Source organism: Prinia subflava, chromosome 9 (genome assembly GCF_021018805.1).
Source record: "Prinia subflava isolate CZ2003 ecotype Zambia chromosome 9, Cam_Psub_1.2, whole genome shotgun sequence".
Classification (NCBI taxonomy): Eukaryota; Metazoa; Chordata; class Aves; order Passeriformes; family Cisticolidae; genus Prinia; species Prinia subflava.
Genome location: NC_086255.1, coordinates 3641122 through 3663650, shown reverse-complemented (window position 1 = coordinate 3663650; position 22529 = coordinate 3641122). Strand labels below are relative to the sequence as shown.

The 22529-nt window shown below is 42.3% G+C and overlaps 1 protein-coding gene across 3 annotated transcripts in view; it reads right to left on the bottom strand.

The window, feature by feature from the left end:
• The window catches only part of CHST15 (carbohydrate sulfotransferase 15), a 46149-nt gene that overhangs the window by 11212 nt on the left and 12408 nt on the right, over positions 1-22529 (bottom strand). For 2 of the 3 annotated variants that reach the window (XM_063405135.1, XM_063405136.1), the window contains exons 2-4: positions 8729-9795; positions 7671-8010; positions 2937-3083 (exon numbers count right to left, since the gene is read on the bottom strand). In XM_063405135.1, the coding sequence (XP_063261205.1) occupies positions 2937-3083; positions 7671-8010; positions 8729-9271 (1030 nt within the window). In that variant the 5' untranslated portion in view covers positions 9272-9795. Of the gene's footprint in view, positions 1-2936; positions 3084-7670; positions 8011-8728; positions 9796-15842; positions 15863-22529 lie in introns of those variants that run through there. The other variant, XM_063405137.1, reaches the window with a different exon arrangement.

The following is a 22529-nucleotide window of genomic DNA, read 5'->3' as shown; positions in this document are numbered from 1 at the left end:
TCAATTAGCCCAGCTCCCACGCTGGGTGAGGCAGAAACACAAAGGATTAAACAGAGGCCAGGGGCTGAGGCAGCCCTGCCACAGAAACCTCTCCTGAGCCACCAGGACGGGGGGAAAGGCAAAGGGCCCGAGCTCCTGCAGGCAGGGATTTGCTGGAAAGGGCACTGAGGGATGGGAGCGACCTTGGGAAGTCCCTGCTCCATCTCCCTGACAGGCACAGCCCGGCTGGAACAGCTCCCTCAAAAATGTTTGCCTGAATCTTGCCAAGATAATTAAAGTCTATGACCTCATCGAGCCACCTATTCCTCTCTGGGCTAGGGCTGATCATCCTTCACAGTTCTCTGCTCTGTTCCCTGATCACCTTGGATGTTCTGCTGGATTTATCCCAATTAGCGTGGCCAAACCTGCAAACACCTCCCTGTACTGCAATGGGAACTACAAAAAAAAAACCCCAAAAAACCCCAGTGCATTTACACATAAATGGGCAGGTTCTCTTAACATCAGAGCCCACATTCCACAGAAACTGCGAATTCCACCGCCCAAAATCTGCAGGCACAACACAATTCAGGGAAAATCCCATAATCATAAGGGTTGGAGGAGACCTCCAAGATCGTCAAGTCCAACCCAAGACCACAGGCACAAAACCAAATCATGCTAAAGCATTAACAGGGCTTGAGGTGCTGCTCCAGCCCAGCAAAACCTGGGGTCAAGAGGGTAAATCTTCCCACAAGATTACTGTCACGAATTTAATGAGGAGGAAAAAAAAAATAAATGTATCTATAAAAAATATAACAATCATTCTGGTCCCTGCTGGCTTTTATAATTTTAATTTCCTGAAGCAGGCAAACAAACATTTTCCTGACAATTTGACAGCGTTTGGTTTTGGTTGATAATACAGGCTTAATACCTGCAAAGAGAACAGACCATACTAAACATGAGATAAATTAATCACCAACAATTAATTATGTTTAATTACGCCAGTACAACTGAATTATTTTTTTCTTATGGACTTAAAGATGATACAAATTATTAAATTGCCTAAAGAATGGTGCATAACCTCCTCATTCAGTCATTAATGGATTAACATCCTACTGTGTTTTCACAAGTCATTCCTCTGAATTTGTCTTATTAATGATCCCATATAAACAAGTCCTGCTCAGAACACCTCGGGCTGGATCAGCCTTGTCTTCCCAGGTTCATCTCTACATAGACGTTGGAGGTTTTTTTGGAAAATGCAATTATTACCCACTAGGTTTATTATCCAAGGAAGCCTAACTTCTCAAAATAATATAATATGATGAACTACTGAAATATTTACAGTTTAATTTGATTTTTTCTTTGCAGTCATCTGAAATAAGAAAAGGAAGATTATGAGCAAACCTGATATTCATACAAATTCATTTCAGGCTAGATGGCTTTGTTTTTTACCAAGGTCATAAAAGACTGCCTTAATGAGTATAATCATTCAAGACTTTTCCTGTAAACTTAATAAGAAAACCCAGCAGAACCTTAATGAAACAAGAAATGAGACCACAGGAAAAAGAAACACAACGTGAACTCTACAAAAAGCTGCAACAGGAGGTGGGTAATCAAAGATGTACGTTGCCAATTAGATTAGTGAATTTAATTAGTATAAGCACTTCACCCATGAAAGGACAGGAGATATTATTGTAAGTAGCAGGAAAATCTGCAGATGTCCTTGATGGCAGCATTTCTTAAGAACCCCATCTTGCAAATGTTGCTCAGTGTTGCAGATGTTTAATAAAGTGAATGATGGACCTAAATGGAGGCTGGGGAAGTACTGAACAAATGTGACTCAGACAAGGCTCTGGTTTAATTAGCCTAAGGCATCATCACCATCTCATCCAGCCAGCAACAGGTTCAAATTTTAGGTCATAATGAGACCAAACCCTCAGTAATTCTGAGAGCAGGAAGCAAAAATCTTGTCTCTATTTTCTGTAGAATTGTGACTTCAAGCCTGCTTGAAAAGTCTCTTTTTGACAGGGAACTGTCACTTGCTCAACTACTTTTTGCAAGGAATGTGTCTGTTTTCCCTGTGAAATAAGACTGGTAAAATTCCCATCCCCTCAGTTTCCTGCTTTTAGCAGACAGCAAAAGCAGAATTTAGAAGTTTTTGATGTTCCTCATGGGCACTGCAAGCCAGCACACCATGGACCAGAGTGGATGAGCCCAGGGGATTGACCACTGTGTGTCATGGAAAGCAACCCAGGGATCCCTCCCTAGAGCCCAGTGCTCACCATGGACTTCCACAAAGTACAATAAAACAGCACTGCTAGGCCATTTTTAGTGGTAATTAGGTAGTTTAATGCCAATTAATTATATCGATTTCTTCTGCTGGAGCTTGAGAGGAGCCCCTGGGAGCTTTTGCTATCACATCTCCCACCAGCTCCAGGATTTCTGCAGCACCCAGTGTGTGTCATAACAGCTACTGATTTATCCTGGACATTGCTCCAGCATTTGGAACTGAAGCCACAATCCCAGCACTACAGGCAATCCACTCATAATTGTACTTAAAGTGGATGTAGCACTTGGGGACACGAGTTAGTGGTGACCTTGGAAGTGCTGGGAGAATGGATGGACGTGATGATCTCAGAGGGCTTTTCCACCCTAAGTGATTCTATGAAAACAAAATGAAAACTGTGTTTGAAGGAATCACCAAGGTCATTCTCATTCTTGGAAAAAAACCCACCAAAAACGCACATTAATTAAATGCTGATGTTCATCAGATATACAGCGCTCACTCAGGGATTTTCTAAAGATAATCACAGCTTCTTCACAAAGAAAGAAGGGAAAGAAAGCCTGCAAGGAAAGAAAGCCAAGGGCTTCCAGGCACACAGCGAAGAGCAACACCAGGGGCAGCTCTGAGCGCTGCCACTGTGGAGCCACAGGGAATTTTGGGGCTGTTTTTGCCCTACCAATGATGATGTTGTTCCTCTTGCCCCTCTCCTTCACGGCATCGCTCTGCAGCACACTCTGGATCTGATGTGCTGCCAGGTCGAACAGATCCAGGTAATCCTCCACTGGATAGCGGTCATGAAACCCATCCCTCAGCCTGATGATTCCTAAAAAAACCACACCAAACAGTGAAAAAGAGAGAATGAAAATCAGCAATTACAACAGCATCAACAGGGCAAACCACTGGTGCAAACCAGGGTGGTTTCACAGACGTGGCTGGCCCCGAGCCAGCCACCATCAGCACGAGATCAGACTGACCCAGTGCAGCCCTCAGATAAAAGTGCCAATAATGGAGTGGCTGGGATCTGAGATACTGAATGGTTATGCCATAAATTCACAGCGATATGAAATATTTTAAGTGTGCTCTGTTTTGTAGTCCCTGCGTGAATGAGCTTGGATTTATCTTCTTCTAAATTTAGCTTCTGGAAGGAATATAGAAGATAAGATTCTACTTCCCTTTGCACCCATGTAAATTGCAGTAATATTGGACTCCCACTAGATTTACTGTTTTGAGATTGAGCACAGGCTCTGATGCCAAATATGCAAATCAACACACACTGGGAAATCATTCATGGGTTTTTTCCTTTCACAGGTATTCAAATAAAGCTCCACGGTAGTATCTTATTTTTCTCCTCTGCTTCCCTACACACCAGGATTAATTCAGTATCACCTTCCCCCCATGTTTCTCAGCATTTTGAGCCTCATCCTATGATTTTTATACTCCTTTTCCCACTCCTGTTTACAAATCTAGTCTCACTTCTCCATTTGCTGTACATGCTCCCCACACAGGATTTCTCAGCTCTCCCCTTCTTGTTCCCACAAGGCCAATAATTATCAATTATGTGAGAGGAGAGCTCAGCAAGGGAGTTCTTTTGTCCATTGCCTGTGATTTTCCCCTTTTAGGGAAGTGGGATTTAATGAGGGTAGAAGAAAGTTCAACAGCATATTTTGACTTGTTTTGAGGAGGGAGAAAAGTGCAAGCGTGGTGCTACAGACAGCCCTGGTTTGTTGCCACCCCACTCCTGGGAACAGAAACAGTGGCAAGGAGCCAGGAGAGAGAGACAGTCAAGCTGAGACAAAGTCCTGTGGAGCATCCACCATCCCAGCAGAAGGGGAAAGGAGTGATTTGTGAAATGGGGCCTCCCCAGAGGGCTGTTTAACTTCAGCTGAAATTAGTCAGTCTCATAAAAATGCACTGAATCAGAGGATGCCATTGAACAAAGAGACTTTCTTGTCCAGCTTAAGTGTTAGAAACCAACCCAAGTTAATAGCCAGGAGCACGGGCGTCATAGCCACTTGCTGGCTGTCTCAGTTTCACTTGTGAGTGTGCTGGTCATATTCTCCGTTTTTCTTCTTTTAATTCTTAAATAGTAACCATTAGGTAATGTACCTTTAAGGCAGAATTAAAGGACTGAGCCACCAGGAATAAACTTGATCTTTCCTTCTCAGTGACAGCTGGGATGGTCAGAAGGTCACCCCTGCAGATCCCTCTCCCATGAGACCACGAGCTCTGCAATGTTTCCTCCTCCTCCAGCTTTACAAAACTACTTCCAAAAAACGGAATTATTCAAGGAATGTTCTCTTCAAGGATCAGCACTTTGTCCCCAGTGGCTGACCACAAGACTCTGCAAGTGGAGGGTTTGTGAATGCCAGCACAGAGTTAGGAATTCACCCTTGTTCTCAAGTTAGATGCACTCCAGCCTGATTTTTTACATTCCTCTGCCTGTTTGGTAGGTCAGGTTCAGAACTTTAGTGAGCCCAGTCTTGCTGAAGTGATGTTGGGAGCATTACCTCCTCCAAGATTCATTCCAAACATTTATGTTGAGGTTAGTGTAAGTGGAAGGAACTATTTGGTGGAAAACCTCTTAGTTTAAGGCACCAGCTGGGTTCAGCCTTTCCTGCCAGCACTACCATGGAACATAAAATCCTCCACAGATCTTGCTGACAATCCCTTGTTTTCATCACTTTATCTGAAATTGAGAAAAAGTTGTGGCTACTCCTGGATCACTGGAAGAGTCCAAGGCCAGGTTGGACAGGGCTTGGAGCAGCCTGGGACTGTGGAAGGTGTCCCTGCCCATGGCAGGGGTGGCACTGGATGGGCTTAAAGGTCCCTTCCCAAACCCAAACTATTCTATAATTCCCATGTTTTGTCCTCATTCAGCTGCTGACTGTGATGAACCAGTCCCTTCTCATGGGTCTTCAAGGAGCACCACGATGCTTCTCTATGTCTGACTTGGTTTCACTCCTCAGTTCACACTGGTGCCTCCAGTGTTTCTCAAACAGGGTTAAATTATCTCAAAAGCAAAGCTGTATTTTCATCACATTGCTTTACATCTTAGTTTACAAAAAATTATTTTGAAAATGTCCAAGGTATTTATTTTGGCAACTTTCTTGGCATTTGTGAAGGAAGAAAATTGAAAATTTAACAGCAAAATCATTAAATCCTATCTCTGTGGCTGAGCTCCTCACCAAGAAGCAAGGAACAAAATCCTTATTTGCAGAAGCTGAAAGGTTCTTCTGGGATCCATGGCACGAGGAAACAAGATGGAAATTACAAGACCACATGTAGGAGAAATAAAGAATATGAGGTAGGATCTCAAAATAAAGAAGCAGCACTGCCGGTGTCCCAATGCCTCAGAAAGTGTCCTTTCTTGCCTTTAGCCACAGAAATTCATTATTTTCCCATTCTAAAGAAGCTTAGAAAAGCACCAAAAGAAAGTAGTGATCAAACACCTCATCTACCCTCCAGTGCCAATTTTTCCTGTTCCAAATTCTGTGTCTGCCATGAAGCAACAGCAAATGAGAAACAGAAATTAAGATGTTGCTAAAATAAGCAGAATCTTCCTCCTGGAAACAGTAAAATGACTGAAAAGTCTTTGATCTGTGATGCCAAAGTCATACAAAGTGAGGGCACGCCAGCACTTAACAGCCAGACCCCAAGAGAGGAAAATCCAGTGCCTGGGTGGAACACAGAGGGCACACCACTCATCCACACGTAGAGGGGAGCAGTTAGGAAATTAAAATGGGTCTTCTGCAGCCCATCTAATGTCTAACCACAAGACTGACCCTCCTCAGCGCCCAGAAAGAGATAAGAAGGAGAAACACACTTCAGATGGATGAAATTCTGTGCTCAGTCCCACTGCCCCAAGACACCCTTTGGAGGTGCAATCACCAGGGGTGGATGCCTTTTGCTCAGTTGGCTACAACCAAAGCTATTCAAGTCTGGCTTCAGAGATGGAAGCACCGATACCATCCAGGAAAAGTATCAAAAATACATGCAGGGCCCTCAGTGAGAGAAAAATTCCTCATGCAAAGCATCTCTGCTGATCAGTGTTGGCCAGAGCTGTGGCACTAATGAAGCTCCTGCCACTGCTGTATTTACTGAACCATGAGAACTGAAATTTTAAATAGCAACCCATCATTTATTGATGTGAGAAAGGCTTTACAGAATTGTGCAACACAAAACTATCACTGCTGCTCTTCAACTCCCTCGTGACAACCCAGCAGTTTCTCTTCTTGCCTTTATAAGTTCATAAGGTCGGTTTTATGTACTGTTTTTGTTTTTCCTTAGATTTTCCAAACCGCTGCAAATGAAGCAGATGAAATGTGCATTTTCTCAAGAGATTCAACCCAAAATACCATTGAACAAAAGCAGGCAGCAGGGGCGTTCACCACCTGGATTTCTCAAAACTATCAAAATCCAGCAGTTACTTGGCAAATACAGCGCAAATCTATAAAGCTGATCCCAAATTGTGGGGAATCTAAAAACCAAAAGACCCCAGAAGGTGCAAAAAGGCCTCAGAAAGTAGACAAAAAGCTGAGAAAGGCTGGGAATCTCAATACTTTCCCATGGGAAGCAAAGAAATTAGGAACCAAGTGAATACATTTATATCTATCATAAGGAACAAGAACAAGGACTAATTGCTGGTTCAGGATGTAAAAGGTCTTAGATATATGCTTTGCCAAGATAGAGAATGCTTCAGTCTTAAATAATGAATTACTGTGTATTGTTTCTTAGGTTTACAGAAGTCTTATTGTTAATTCTAAACCCATGTGGGTCTTTCTCTGATTTGTCAGAATAATATGACTCTAAACTTCTTTTTGTAAACTATTGGTTGAGAAAATATCTAGAAAAGGCTCCGCATCAGCTGTAGCCTTGTCTCTGATCTAGCTTTGCATGGATTTTGTTGTTTTCCCGTGTCTCTTGCTTATTGCTTACATGATATGGACAAATAATAAATCCTAAGTCTGCAACTAGACAGAGTCCTGTCACCTTGGTTTTGAAGACTTTTCTAAGCCTTCTGTATTGTTCGTCATATTGGAGTCATAAATTTTACTTTATCACACTTTGTACTATAAACAATGGCCATGTTTTGCTGTCTTTCGTTGTCTACATATTTTTAAGTGGGAAGAGAAGGTTGATTGACAGTTGGCTTGACCAATGTGGTTTGAGAGGTAGAATTCCATCCTCCAATCCACGGCCGCCATAGGAAATGTCTAAAATTGAGTTTTGTAAATAAACTCGTCCCTTTTTCCTGCTGTGCTCACCAGCGCGTCCTCGCGCGGTTCTTTTCGCGTCATCCATGACAGAGTCCCAACCTGCCTGTGAGACCCTGACTGATCGGGCACCAAACACAACATTTTGAGAGGGGAAAAAAACGCTGCCTGGGATGGCAGAGAAGAGTTTGGCTCACCAAAGCGTTTCCTGGTCCACCAGTGGGGCTCCTTGATGGCGGAGAAGCGCACGTCGGGGTGCAGCCGCAGGCGGTCGTACAGGTCCGTGGTGCCGCACTTGGGCTGCCCGATGATGTAGAAGTGCGGCAGGCAGCGCAGGCGGTAGTGCTTGTCCTTGTAGTGGTACAGGTGGTTCCAGAACACCTTCCTGAGGTAATCGAAGATGATCCGAAAGCGCTTGGAGTACAGGGCGTAGGAGTTGGTGGCGTAAGGGTCGGTGGTGGTGTTCCCGCGGTACTCCTCGTACCAGCAAGGGTTCTTGCTGTTTGGGAGGAATTTGTTAGGAATTACCGAGAACATCTGCAACATAAAGAACAACGATTTCAGTCAAGGGCAGCAAGCCATCAACAGTTATGCTCTTCTTACTTAGCACGGTGAGAGAGCAGAAACACTACCTGGGTATTCCTACCTACAGAGTTGACCCCCATTTATTGCTTCTGATGGCACCAAATCCTGTGCAACCCATTAGACTGGGAGACAAGTATTTAGAAATCCTTTTATTTTAAAGGCCAGAAAGGGCCTCAATAAACCCCCCTAGCTCCTCTGCAACCCCAGGAAATTATTTTTCAAGTCAAACACCTAACACTCAAATCAAATCAGCTTCCAGTTTTTAACTCTGAAATACAAGGTTTGCAAGGATTTTCAGCAAGCAGTTATTAGAAAGGCTCTTTTCTTATTTATCATTTCAGGTGACAGGTAAATCTAAGTCAGAAATGATTTTGCATGAGAAAAGGTAAAAGTTCAGTGATGTTGTACAGCTATCAGAAGACTGCCTGATTTTTTGCTTCAGGTGTCAAGACCATTCATAGGACCCATCCATCCTGCCCGTGACTCAGAGGGATGTGACCTACAATATCAACTTCTCAGCTGCTGTGAATCAGGAGACTCTGGATGGTGCAAATCACTGTATGAACATCCAAGATGTTGCACTTTTCTATATCTAGGCAAAAGATTGATCCAAAAGCCTTGAAATAAGGACGTAAAAAGCAGTTAAAGACACTCTTCAATTCATACTTACATGTGGCTCTTGCTTCCTCAGCTCTTCTAAATCAGGGCGCTGCCGCGTTATAAACTCTATCTTTGAAGTAATGGTGTCAATAATTAATTTAATGCTTGGATAATCCTTTACATATGAAATATTCATTTTTGAAGGCTGGTAATAGTCTTTCACGTCACTAAGGCTTTCATTGTCCATTAGGCTGGGGTTGCTAGCAAAAGCTCCGTAATGGAAGGGAGATGGGATCAGCAACAGGCCGTGCTTGGCTCCAGTCAGCATGTAGGATACCATCACCAGAGTCATTATGATCAACCCAAACATCAAACTGCAGAGCTTCCCCTTCCTCAGGCAGAAGAACCCATTCCAGCTCTCACAGTGATCAGTCCTCACTTCCAGAACCGCCAGCCACTTCATCTGCTTCCTGTCGGTGTACAAAGGGATTCTGTTTTCTCCTCTGCACACAGGACACTTCTGGTTATTGTGATCAGGTCCACGGCATCTGAAACACTGTCTGTGCAAGTCATTTGGTAATAAATGTATGCAGCAATTAATGCAATACCTCATATTACTACCCTTAAACTCCTACATTAATGAGCCGAGCACAGCCGTAAAAATGTTTCTGAAGCATGTGAGTCATCTTCTGCAAGTCTGATATTATTTTGTTCCTGGAGTGGTTCTACAACTACTCAGCAATGCAAAAGGACAGGTTGAAAACAGAATAAAAAAGTGGCATGTGTCACAGAAAGAAAAAGAAGCCCCAGCCACCACCAACACACAAAAATAGATGTACTCTGGATGTGGTTCCCAAGAATTTGGCTCAGTAAGAGGAATGTGGCGAAGTAAGGACCAGCTACAATTCTGGCTCAAGTTTTTCCCATTGAACAAAATGAGAAGGAAGAAAAATTGTTACGTAGCGTGAAAATATGCAAAAAATAAAAATAACTCATTGTCCTGTGCTTTATGCTGGAATAGGCAAATATGGGTAGAAATTTCCAGGTTCCCTTAAAACAAGCAGGTTCCAAACCGCACTACTGCTGCTGGAAGCTTCATCTTCCCCGAGGTGGTTCCAAAGAGGTGCATTCTCCAACCTGGGGAAACAAACCCAGATATTTATGTACACCCAGACATCATCTCCACATCATCCACAGCCCCAGCAAAGCACGGCCCAGCACGAGCCATTTCAGATTTCTATTTGAAAGGCGCCTGCTGTTTGCCAAGTCTGTTAATTACAGCACTCAGGATATTAAACCCAGGAAACATTTGGCTCCAGGTTCACAACGAGCTGCCCCTGATTTTCCATCACCCATCTGCTCACATCAGGGACTGGTTGCTACCACAGGTAACACTACACGACTCACTAACCCATCCAACAGATCTTAATCTGCTCTTGAAATATGGGAGCATTTCTGGACAGTATCCAGTGACACAAGTTTAAATAATGACACTTTATCTGCTCCTGAGGACCTTAAATTAACAATCCTGGAGTGGGGTAGGACCCTGTTTGAGGCAGGGATATAGCAACTGTCTCCTTTCAAACACTGGGAGATAAAAAGCCAAACCAAAAAAAAAAAAATCAAAAGCCTCAAGTAAAACACTCAGCAAAGTGAAGGGATTAAAAAACAGACACAAGAGAAAGGCTAATGACAGGATCTCAGGTTTCTGGACCAAATGATGGGTCCTCTTATTACTCACCAAATCAGAGAAGTATAATCATTACTATTGTGAGTCCCACTATTTGTCTATTTTGCCTTTGGCTCTATCAACACTTATTTTTAATGCTTAAGCAACACTGCTGTAATTCTAGATAATACCTCCTGGTTCATTCCTACAAAAGTGCCCTGATCAAATGGGACAGTCACTTCAGATCCCACATTTATCATCATCCTTCTGGCTGCATTTTTGTACAAGACAAAGTAAAAATTATTTGTATTGTGATGTTTCTCCCACTGAACACTGTCAAATAATGGAGGATTTCTGCAATCAGAGCAAGCAGGCTGTGTCGCAGGGAATCACGAATAATTAGATAAGTATTGAACAAAAGTATTTGCAAAATACTTTCCTTCTCCCCCAAAAAAGTTCATTTTCTTAGTGAGTTTATTCTCTAAACCTGATGAGGCAGTCAGAAATCACAGCATAATCGTTACTGACTATGTTTAAACCAAAGGGAAAGAAATCAGTGCAAGGCCTCTCAAAGAGACCAGTCTTAAAAACTTCTCCAGAGGAGCAAAGCTGTGATGATTTTGACAGAAGTTTGGACAACCAGAGATATTAAATAAGATTCATGTGGGTTATGTTAAACCTAGAAAGTTTATGTTTTCTTATGTGTAAAATGTCCCCCTGGGAAATGTCCAAAAGAAAAAGAGCAACTATGGAAAGGAGCCAAGATTGGAAAGACCTTGATGGTTCTCCAAACACCACCAGTGGTGGTGAGAAGGAGGACAAGAAAGGGAAGTCCTGACAAGAAGTGAGAAGTTTCCACTTCCCAAGTAAATATTTCAGGCAGAAATAAGACCCTGATCAAACATTTTCAAAGAGGAAGCAAAGGCAGGCAGAGACAGAGGCAGTGTCAGGGCAGATTCAGGCAGCATCCACATCCAAGAGAGCAAGTCATGAAAACAGAGATGGCTCAAAAAGGAAATACTGTAAAAAAGAGAGGGTGGAGGCGAGGGCCTTCATCACAAAAGATAAAAAGGAAGGTGAAAAAAGCCCCTCTCAAAAAAGAAGCACAAAGAGGCTACAGGTTAAAGCAGTACCTAGAAGATATCTAGTAACCAAAACTCACCCTAAAGCATCCCTTCAATTACATTTATCCTGTTCTACACATTTGTTTTTATGTAGTCCTTCTACCCTGAACTCCTCCTCTTTGACATCCACCTCAGTACCTCTGCTCTCCAGCTCCTTGCTGTTTGTTTTCACAGACCGGTTCCTATGCACTGGCTATTTAAATTAAAGAAAAAATCCAATTTGTCTTCCAGTCCTCTTCTAACAGGGATCTGCAGCCTGCTCAGTGACACTGACTGAGCAGATTTATCAGAGATAACCTTATGGGATCAAGTCTCAAATTTTTAAAATGAGCGATCAGAAATACATTAATGAATACAGACTACAGGACCTTAGAAAAACCACATAACCCTCTCTGTCCTATCCTATGTCCATTTGTGTGTTGAAAAAAATGGACTGGAATTTACTGAACCCTTCCCAGATGCAGACACTTCTCATGAAAATCTGCTACAAATATTAAAAAGCCAAGGAAAAGCCATTAACTACATCTTTGACAGGTGAAGAAAATGGTTTATCAATAAGCTGATACAAGGAGGAAAAAAACAGAAATATGTTTGGGCTACAGTAAAACTGAGATGTAAATCACACCAGTCATGAGGGGAAATTTGAAGTTCCACCAGCAACCATAACTCTGCCAGCTCATGCACAAGCACTGCATCAGGCTGCTTAATTAGATGATCAGTTTGCTGACCTATCACAGGACAGTGACAGATCACTCAGCTAATAGAATAGAGACATTGATCTCATTTTTTCAAATAACTGCTAGTTGCCAACACACCATTTTATGTGATTTTCCTCTGTCACGTTCATGAAATAAAAAATCTGAATTGTAATAAACACATAAAAGGATATAATTCCCTAGTGCCACGCCCTTCTCTTTCCCAGGAAATTTTGATAGAAGCTCATTCCCTAAGATTTTACCAAGGCATGAAGGATGTTCACCAGAAGGGCAGGATCTTCCCCAGCCCTCATTCCCCTCTTTCACCCTATGGAACCAAGACAGTGCCTTGTTTTTGTTCCTTCCATCCAACATTCCCAGCAGCCACAACCACAGCCACCAGCACACGTCACCTCTCTGTATTCCACTCCTGAGAGCAGAAGGATGTGGATTGCAGGCAGAGGGAAGGTTATGAGGCTTGAGCTGGTAATAAACCATGTGTGTCTCCTTATATTTTAGCTGCAAAGCTGCTGGCTGTTCACTGGCAGAAAATTACTCTCTTTACACAACAAGCAGTGTCTTTGTATATTGAATAATGTAGCATGTAATTTCCCCTTGTTGAGGGGAACGGTGAATTATTTATGATCACGTCCATACTGCATTTGTCTGCTGTACATTAACTCGTGCCAGCCCTAACCACAGAGCAGAAATCAACAGCGACCTTTGCAAGCTCCTTGGCCAAAAGCAACCCTCCTCATAAAAATAAGGATCTCTGGGAATAGCCTAAGGAGGAAGCATGGATGAACAAGATGACACACAGTGGAATGAGGGGAAAAAAGGAAAAGCTCTCCTGGATTTCAATATATTCCCACTGAAGCCAGAGGGACTTTGCTCCAAACTGAAGCCGGCTCAAGCTAACAAAGGTATTTGTATGCAACAGAGAACTTAATAGCAAACAGGTGAGATCTTTTAATGCCAGTTTCCCCGAGCAATTCCTGCATTCCAACTCCAATGAGCTGTGGGCTCAAGATGCAGGAGAGGAGGCTGGCAGGTAACACTGGCAGGAACCACAAAAGCAAAAAGCAAAAGGCTGAGCTGCCTGCTTGGGCTTCACACCAAAGCACTAAAAATACAGCATCCACCAGGCCCTGCTCATCTCACAGACAGAGTAAAAAGAGACATTCCCCTCAAAAGAAAACATGCAAGATTTTTCATCATCCACACGGATTTTGTTGACTGTATAGAAAATATTTGAAGTTCTGTATTATTCCTATTAAATAAACATTTTATAAAATTCCTCCCTTTCCTCTTTAAGGATTGTAAGGGAAGACTGCAACCAAAACGGGTACAGAATCTCAGAATCATGGAATCACTGAGGTTGGAAAAGCTCTCCAAGACCATCAAGGCAAGCACTAATTGAGCACTGCTAAGGCCACTGCTGCCCCATGTCCCCAAGTGCCACATCTACACAGCTTTTAAATCTCCCCAGTGATGGTGACTTCACCACTGCCCTGGGCTGTTCCAGTGCTCAACAACACTTTTGATGAAGAAATTTTCTCTAATATCCAACCTAAACCTCCACTGATGCAACTTGAGGCCATTTCCTCTTGTCCTAATGCTTGTCCCTTGGGAGAAGAGACCAACAGGCTATAAAAAGCAATTACTTTCATATGCTCAGTCATGTAGCTAAAATTCTCCTCCTCTATGAATAAGATAAAACAGATAGAACAGATTTTACACATACACATGTGTATGACCTGTTTTCCAGGTCACCAGTTCCTTAATATTTAATATGCTTTCCTTTCTTCAAAACTCTTTAAATTAAGGATAAATCAAACTTTTGCTGGTGCTCTTCAGGCTAATTTTGCAGTAGCTTTGTTACTTCTAATCCCAATCAGTTTCTCCTCCCACCACAGGAAAAGGTGGCAGTTAACCTGTTATAAATACATTTCAGGTACACCAGGAGTACTTTTCTCATCCTGGGGTGTCAGTGCTCCCCTGAATTTATGTCACTGGAGCTACAGCACTTTGTTTCCACCCTTCACACAATATAAGTGAAGATTTCAGGTAAATCAGTCCTCATGGGCAGGTCACAACCTAAAATATGGATGTCTAAGGCAAGTGAGGAAATAATCCACCAGCTCTCAGACTAGATAGGATGAAGCCTAGTTGAAAAGATATAAATGCTATAAAATAAAGGATAAACACTTTTATCCAGACAAAAAACTCCAAAAATATCAGGCAAAAGATAATACTGCTGAATCATCTGGCCAGTAAACATCACATTGCTCCTAATTTAATATACCTAATGGCATTCTCAGAGCAGCAGCTATGTTATTTTATCCATAGTCTCCAAATTGTTTCCACCAAACTAATTATTCCTACTGCCTAAGTGCCTTCCCAGCCAAATCAGGAAGATTTGTTTAAATCAAGTTCTCAGTTTGCACTGCTGATGTTTTTTGGAATCTCAGAGCAAAGCTGATCCCACGAATGCTCCAGAACTGAACTTCCCAGTGGAAATGTTTCCCCCTGGAAAGCTCCTGTGGAAGACAGGGCTGTCATGAGTCACAGAGAGATGCAGGTCTGAGCTGAAGGGCTGCCCACAGTCCTGTGATGATAAACTTGCATGACTCACATCGAGAGGAGTGCAAACATGAAAGGGCAGAGTGAGGCTGGTGGAGTGAAATCCTCCCAACATTTTTGTGTGGAAAGAAAAAGCCCAACAATATTTAGTAGCAATGCAGCACAGCCATGTAATTCCTTTTCCTCCATCACCCAGTGCAACACTCTCCATGTACAACAGCAATTTTTCAGCCCATGCAGGATAAATTTATGACCTCTGGACACAAAAATCCTGCAAAACCTTACAATTACAGTTATTTTTTAGCTATCAAGCTTGCTGGAAGTGTTTAGAATTGAAGCAGACTGCAGGCAGCACACAGCCTAAAGTATTTGTACAAGGGTAGTGAAGTATTTGTACAGCAGGAGGAAGTTCATCCTGTGAGTGGGCAGGTTGTACCATTCCAATAAAAAATACCCCAGTAGAAGTAATAAAATCTAAACTGAGTTAAAAAAGAAAGAACATTATGTAAGGAAAAGAGATAAATAATCGTAGATTTTCTCTCTCTGGCTTATTGGACACATTTGGCTCCTCAAGTTAACATTTTTGGAAATAAACTTTGCCTGAACTCACATCTATTTACCTCAGAGAAATCAGAAGATGCCAGAAAGATGATATGTCAATAAAAAGAGGATCATGAATCACTGACCTCTGCAAACTTCTGGCAGAAAAAAAAGGGAAAAAGCCCAAACCAAAACAATAAAAACAAGCAAAAAGCAATTGCAGTGATTTAGAAAAGCCACAGGACTCATTACAAAGCTCAGCAACCTCCTGCAGACTGAAGTTATGTAAAGCTCCCTTATTTACTTAAACCTTCTAATTTTTAAAGAATCATCAATAAAGGCAACTCCCAAAATGCTGGATAAACCCACAGAACCCTTTTCAAGGCGGTCACTTGGAAAACAGGTACATCCTAAAAGCAAGATTAGGTGGCCACAGCCCACAGTTATATGTTCAACCTGTTGAACAACTGCTGAACATTTATTCAAGTCTAAAATTTTCCTTAAAGAACCCAACCCATGGCCTTTTAAAGCCAAAGAAAACCTCCTGAATCACCACTGGATCGGCAATCTCACCTAAAAAACAACGGTGGCTTCCTCCATAACCCAGCTGGTTTCTTTCTCAGAATTTAATCCAAACACAATCTGCTCCTTCCTCATCCGTACACTTCCAAATAAAATGTGAGAATGGAACAAATTCTGTGCTCCATGTGCAAAAAAATTCCCCTAAAATCAGCATAATCAGTCGTTTCAATCACATAAGGATGACTTCTATTATTTGGGCTGCCGTGCTCAGGAAATAGTTACTGAGCTGGAATCACCACTCAATTAGGGCATAAACACTGCCTGAATAAACAGATGCTTGGAAGCAAGGGAAAAAGAGTGGGGATTGGGAAGGGGAGCTCCCTGACCTCGATCAGTGACAGCAGGGTTATGCCATCCCCCAGAAACCTGTTATTGCACCTGAAGTCTTGTGCAAGTTCCTGGAAATCACCAAGGTCCAGTTCCTTAAACTCTTTAACATGCCCAGCCACGTGTTCTGATGTGTTATTGTCTGGTCTGCCTCGAGAATGTGAAAATAACAGAACTCAGTATTACCCATTTTTAAATTAAAGCATTTTTCAGCAGGAGGAAAAACAACCCACTAATTGTACTTAATGACTTCAGGGCTCCTTCTTTCCATTCTGTCTGAGTTCAATCTGTCTAAATGAGATGCAACACTTATTTTTTGGGCTACTTGCAGAATAAAAATTGCAGGCAGAAAAATGAAATAGAACCAAAAATCGGCAATTCCTCCAGAAATACAGGTCCAAAAAACCCTGGAAGAAAAAAAGCAGCAGCAGCAGCCACCCAACCTGTGGCAGCACACGCCTGGAGCTCCTGAGTCAGGGCAGAGCTCCCATCAGTGTGTTTAAATCCTCTCTCTTGTACAAACATGGAGCTGAGTGCTGTTCTCATACATTTCTGAGGATGTTTGGAGCAGAATTTCGCCTGCAGTACACACTGGCTTCTCAACTCCTGATCAAAACTTGCTGCCTACGATGTGCAACAGCTCCAGCAATTCATCTTTTCCCTTCCCTTAGTTCCTATTCATCTCACACAGCGCCTTGCTACAGAATCACTGACAGGTTTATACTGAATATGAAAGAGTTGCACACTGTAGGAAAAAAACTGTGTCTTCACATAAATTACTCCAGTGCATTTCTTCTCACAAAAAGCCACTTTAATCCACTTTCAGAAATCATTCTGCACGGTGCAAGTTTTGTGTCTTTATTGTCAACCCTCACAGGAACCATGAGCAAGCTCCCAACAGACCCCACGTGGTCCCGGGGGTCCTTCCATGGAAACAAGGAGAAACCAATGCTCCCATTCCTGGGGGCTCACACATTCCCTTCCCAAAAATCTGCAGCCAGATTAGAAGGTTCTGACATTCAGGAGACAACCAGAAATTGCATCTATTTAACAAAAACCAGGCAGTCCCTCATTAAAATGATCGATTCACCAAGAGCCAGAATAAGTAGTGATGCCATTGGGAGTTAATTTTTACCACTTCCTAAGAAACAGTGCATCTACTTAAATGCCCAGAGAAACACCAATGCCAAAATAAGATAAAGACAGATGCAGAAGGTCAAACAGTTCCTGCAGTGATTTAATATCTGTGAGAATTATTCAGTCTAAATTTGCCCTATGTATGCCTTTTGTTATATGGAGAAAAAAAAGGGAGAAAAAAGCAAAGAGCTCCCTGGGAAGGCACAGGGATCACCTGAAACACAAATTCAGTTGCAAAAATTCAATGTGACAAGGCTGGTCTTGCCATAAATGCCTGTATTGCATTTTTAATAAGACCAAACAGCTGCTGAAGTTTCATTTCCAACACAGGACATCACGATAATTTACAATAATAGAAATTCTTACCTGCCTGCTCTTTCAAGGAATACATCCCACTCTCATCCCACAAGTCAGCCAAATCCCTGTTCTGTGTGAGAGTGCAACAGGGAACCTCAGAGCACGAAGGCTGAATCTGTTATGAAGCTCTTTCACTGCAGTTATTTTTATCCAACAAACTGAAGAGGTTTGGGGGTTGGCAAGAGGGAAAAAAATATCATCTCTAAATACAGCTCTCATAAGCCCTGCAGTCAGGCTGTAATCAGAACTAAGTAAGTGTTTATCTTCAGAAAACGCCCAAGGCAAACAATTGGTCGGGTATTGACAGAGCTCACATCTCAAACCCAGCTGTTCTGTCGTTACCTGTTTCCTCCTATCCTGTGATATCCTGTTTTCATTTCAGGCTCCCAAGGCTGCTTTTTGACTCTCTGGAAAGATGCTGCTGCAATTTACTCAAACAGCTCCTCTGGAGCAACTCACTGGATAGAGATACAAGGTTTTCCCTCGATGCAGAGCTCAGGTAGGTGAGGACAGCAATGATTTCACCCCTCTGCCTGAACACAAGGAAAAGTTGTGAATTCCCCATCCCTGGGAGTGCTCAGGGCCAGGTTGGACAGGGCTTGGAGCAACCTGGGATAGTGGAATCACTTCAGTGTGCAAAAGAAAATAAAGGTTTGCAGTCAGTGTGCCAGCTTACCCAGGGGAGAGCTGGTGAGGCACAGTAGCTGGATTTGCACGAAGGGATCTGTCAGTGCTGAAGGGTTATTTTAAGCCCAGCTCTTTGTCTCTTGCTTTGATTACTGGTCCAGAACCAGCACGTGGGGGGAAAATGTTCTGAGAGTATTTCCACGTCCTGCCAAGCGTTTTCAGCCTTGACATGCTGCAAAATAGTGGGCATAACTCACAGTTATGAGTTACTCTGATTACCATCCTGTTCCTTTTACACATTTGATTTTCCTGGGTTTTAGCAGCTGCTGCCTCGGGTTGATTTAAAGCAAGGAACATATTCCTTCCACCATCTGATCTCTAATGCTTTCTGCCACTTTGCAAGGGGTATGCAGCACAAATTGGTAGATCTTGTGGGCTGTGAGAGATCAGCTGCTAATTTAAGGCTGCTTTTGGGGGATGAATAACATTGTATGGAATAAATAGCATTTGCATCACGTAATGCCATTGGTGCCTGTTTATCTCATGCTGTGGTAAAATGGTTTTGCATGCAACAATGCAACCAAATGGTATCTACTAGAATTCATCTGATGCACCTTCCCACTTCATATATAAGCAGTTTTTCTGAAAGGGGATCCATTCTATGTGAGGCTTAACTCTGCTTTAAACACAATACAGTTATGGCAATTCTAGAGCAACATAAATGCTCACAGCTGCTCATTTGATATTTAGTGGCTGGGAAGGGATTTTCCTCCACCCCCAAGCTGAATTTTCTCCATAAACTTTACTATCTTAACAGAGTCATCTGAATTCTTTTTGTTGTGACTCATATATGGTACCTTCTCTGTGAGACACGCATTGAAATGGATGGAAAAACGTATCTCATCTGTACATAAGTACCATGTAAGTGCTTTTTCATGAATAGGGCATTTCATCTTTCATCTAGTGCTGAGTGGGTGAAAGGAAACATACACAGCTGCATCCTGAAAAGACAAACTCAGCATTAGAGTCTGTCATTAAAGTTTCTTGTAAATTCAAACAAAAATTACTCAACTCAAACTATTCATTGATGCCAAATGACAACTGGGGCTTTGTTTCAGCACTTTTAAAAAAAAACCCAACTCTGTTCCAAGCTTAGTAGTAACTTTTCTAAATGTTCAACAACTTTAATTCTTTAAGCAATGACACATCAGATAAACCTCAGCTCATTAACCAAGAAACCACTTTGTTTATTACAAAGTGAAGCAGACACAGAGCCCAAAGTGGAAAACCCAAGAAAGATCTAAGCATTCTCAAGAAATTTCTAATTAGTTATCTCTAAAATATTACCAGATAAAATTCTTGCAGGTAACTGCTGGCTACACCTAATTAAGCAAAACCTTTTTGATATAATATCATTATACTGCTTCCAGCTTGCTAGAAAAGTGTTTATTCTGCAGAAGTCAAGCAACATTTACTTCCAAAGTCTCCTACCACTGTTCCTAAGTGTTTCATCAAAGGCTTGGGCTCCATCACTCACTCCTCTGTAGTCTGTGTTTTTTCACTGTGCCAAAGTACAATAAATTTTTATTTAACAGTTTATAAGATCCCATCATTCTGAAGACATTTCTGCAGCTCTCCACCCCGGGCTTTGTGGCCTATTGAGGTATGTGTGGTTGGCAGAGCACACACTTGATGTGGAACCTAAAGCCATTTGGTGATGGAATAAACTCTTGTGATTGTCCTCCCCTATCTTCACGTCATCACATCTAAAGAACAACACTTCTATCACAAGCTTCAAAGGAATTCAAATGTCTGAACTTACTGATTTCCACGAGTGGATGAGAGAGGATGTGCTGCACTTTCAAAAATATCACAGCTCTTGGTGCTGTTCTCATAACAGGGCAAAATCCAGCCCAGGAATTTTGCAACTGCACAAAGCCCCCAGTTTGCCACAGTCATAACAAAAGGGAAAAAATTCCACGCTACGTATGGAACCCAGTAATTAAATATTGTCATATCCAGGACAATAATAAGAAAATCTGTTCCTCAGCCACTGAACCACTGCCTCCCCTGACTTGGCTCTTTATTCCTGCAGGTTTCTCCCGTGTTTGGCTTCGGTGTGCTTGTTTTCCACTTGGAAAGTACACAACCACAAATACCTTTTCATGCCTTACACTGCACTTAGCTGGCCTCCAGATTGTAAACAAACAAGATAAAAATCTGAGAATGTTCTTAACTCAATCTCCATGAAAAGAAACCAAGGGGAAAAAGAAATTAGAAAAGCAAACCAAAACCCCAACTCTGCATAATGATGAATGTACCAAGAGAAATTTGGCATGCACTCCCTCACACCCTGCCTCTTCTGCAACATTTTCTGCAATATAAAGACAACATTTAGCTTAGCAAACTAGATGGTCTTTATTTGTGGGCAGAGGAAACCCGAGGCAAATGCTCCAAGAGACTTTTTTTTCCAATGGATATGTTAATTACATAACTTCTGTTATTGGGAAATTGTCCCAAACTAACCTTCTACTCTCCCTCTGCTCCAGCTGCAGAGGGGTCAAAATTCACTTTTTTAAGGTTTTGAAGTGAGAAATTGAGAAAACAAAGCCCACCCTTGATGGAGCTTCGAGATAGCACAAGTGCCTCGTTCAGATCCTTACTGATCCCTAGCTGAACACCTTTTGGGAGCTACACAGGGATGCCTGGCACCAGGATGCTCCAAGGTCTGCTCTGTGGGACAGAGCATCTCCTGAGGCAGCCCAGAGCTCTAAGGAGAAAGGGAGCACAACTGCTCCCAAATGCTCTGCTCCAGCCAGAAATCTCTCACTCCCATGAAAAATCCCCATGTCCCTGGAGCAGCAGAGCACAAAAAGTGAGCAGTGGGAGGTAAAATGAGGTTTTATTTTTAAGCAGCGGTGCTTGTTGATGTATTTGGTTCCAGACAAATAGAGGAGGACACGGAGCCGCTACAGGACATTGCAGCTGAAATGGCACCAACACAAGTTCTGAGCTCGGGTTCCACTGTTTGAAATAAACCTTTACTGAGGCAAAGCACACAAGGAATCTGAAGTGACACTAATTCCATCAGCTGCAGTTGGCAGCCAGGGTTTCAAGAACAGATGCATGACTGTTAGTGATAACCCAAAAATCCCAGTTTCTAATGCAGAAAGATTAAAACTGTGTTCACATTATAGAACTGCAAAGAACTAGAAGCATCTCCAGAATACACCCCACAAAACACTTTGCAGGAACTCACAAACTCCAACTGTAGCAGAATTAACATATCTAACAAAAAAATAAAATCTCCAGCAAAAATGCCTCCCAAGTTCTGAAATGCATTTCCATCTGTTAAATTTCTCTGCTGCTGATGGTGTTTACCTTGAGTTGAAGGTATGAGTCTTTGATTTCACGAGATTAATGTAATAACTTGGTTTAGGCTGTTAATGCATTCAAAGCTCTCAAACACACAGGAGACTAAGATGGCATCAGGAACATACAGATACTTTTGGAGGGGATGTTTTTAATGTGAAATAAATTAGAAATTCCCTGATCTATTTCTGCAGCAGGAACTACACTGTCATAAAATCTTCCTGGGGTGTCTTAGGCTGGAAGAGATGGCTTCCAAGCCCATTTATTCCTTCTAAGCACTGCTATATAACCTAAATAATAACACTAAGGAAAACCCCTAAAGCCTTATCAGGTAAGTGAGGACTCAAGCTTTGAGGAGTGCAACATTCATTTCTCAAAAGTGACACCTGGACACAGAGAAACAATTATAAATAAAATCTGCAGATTATATGCAGATAACTGTGGAGAAAAAGGCTGTGTTGGCCAGCAGAAGAGCTCAGTTCAGCTGATGCATCAAGCTGCAAGAGGAAACACTTCTGTTGGTGCCTCAGATCCAGAGAAATGTGGAAAGCAGCTCTACCCTCAGCTGTACTTTTTGGTGGGCACCAAAAGGAGCTGTGTGGATTTGGAAATAAGGCATTCTAGAAGCTGCCCTGTGCTCAGCCTCCTGAGCACTTTCCCCCTCAAGAATGGTGTTCAAAAAGCACAGCAGGTGCCACCAGGAGCTGTATCAATCATTGTCTCCCACAAAGATCACTCCACGCCCACAGCTAAAGACAGCAGCCTGCAAGAAAATGCCAAGAAATGCCACATACTCCATCAAACCTTTGGGAATGTGACTCAGCAGCTGGGCTGGAGCAGTTCTGGACACTGCAGCCT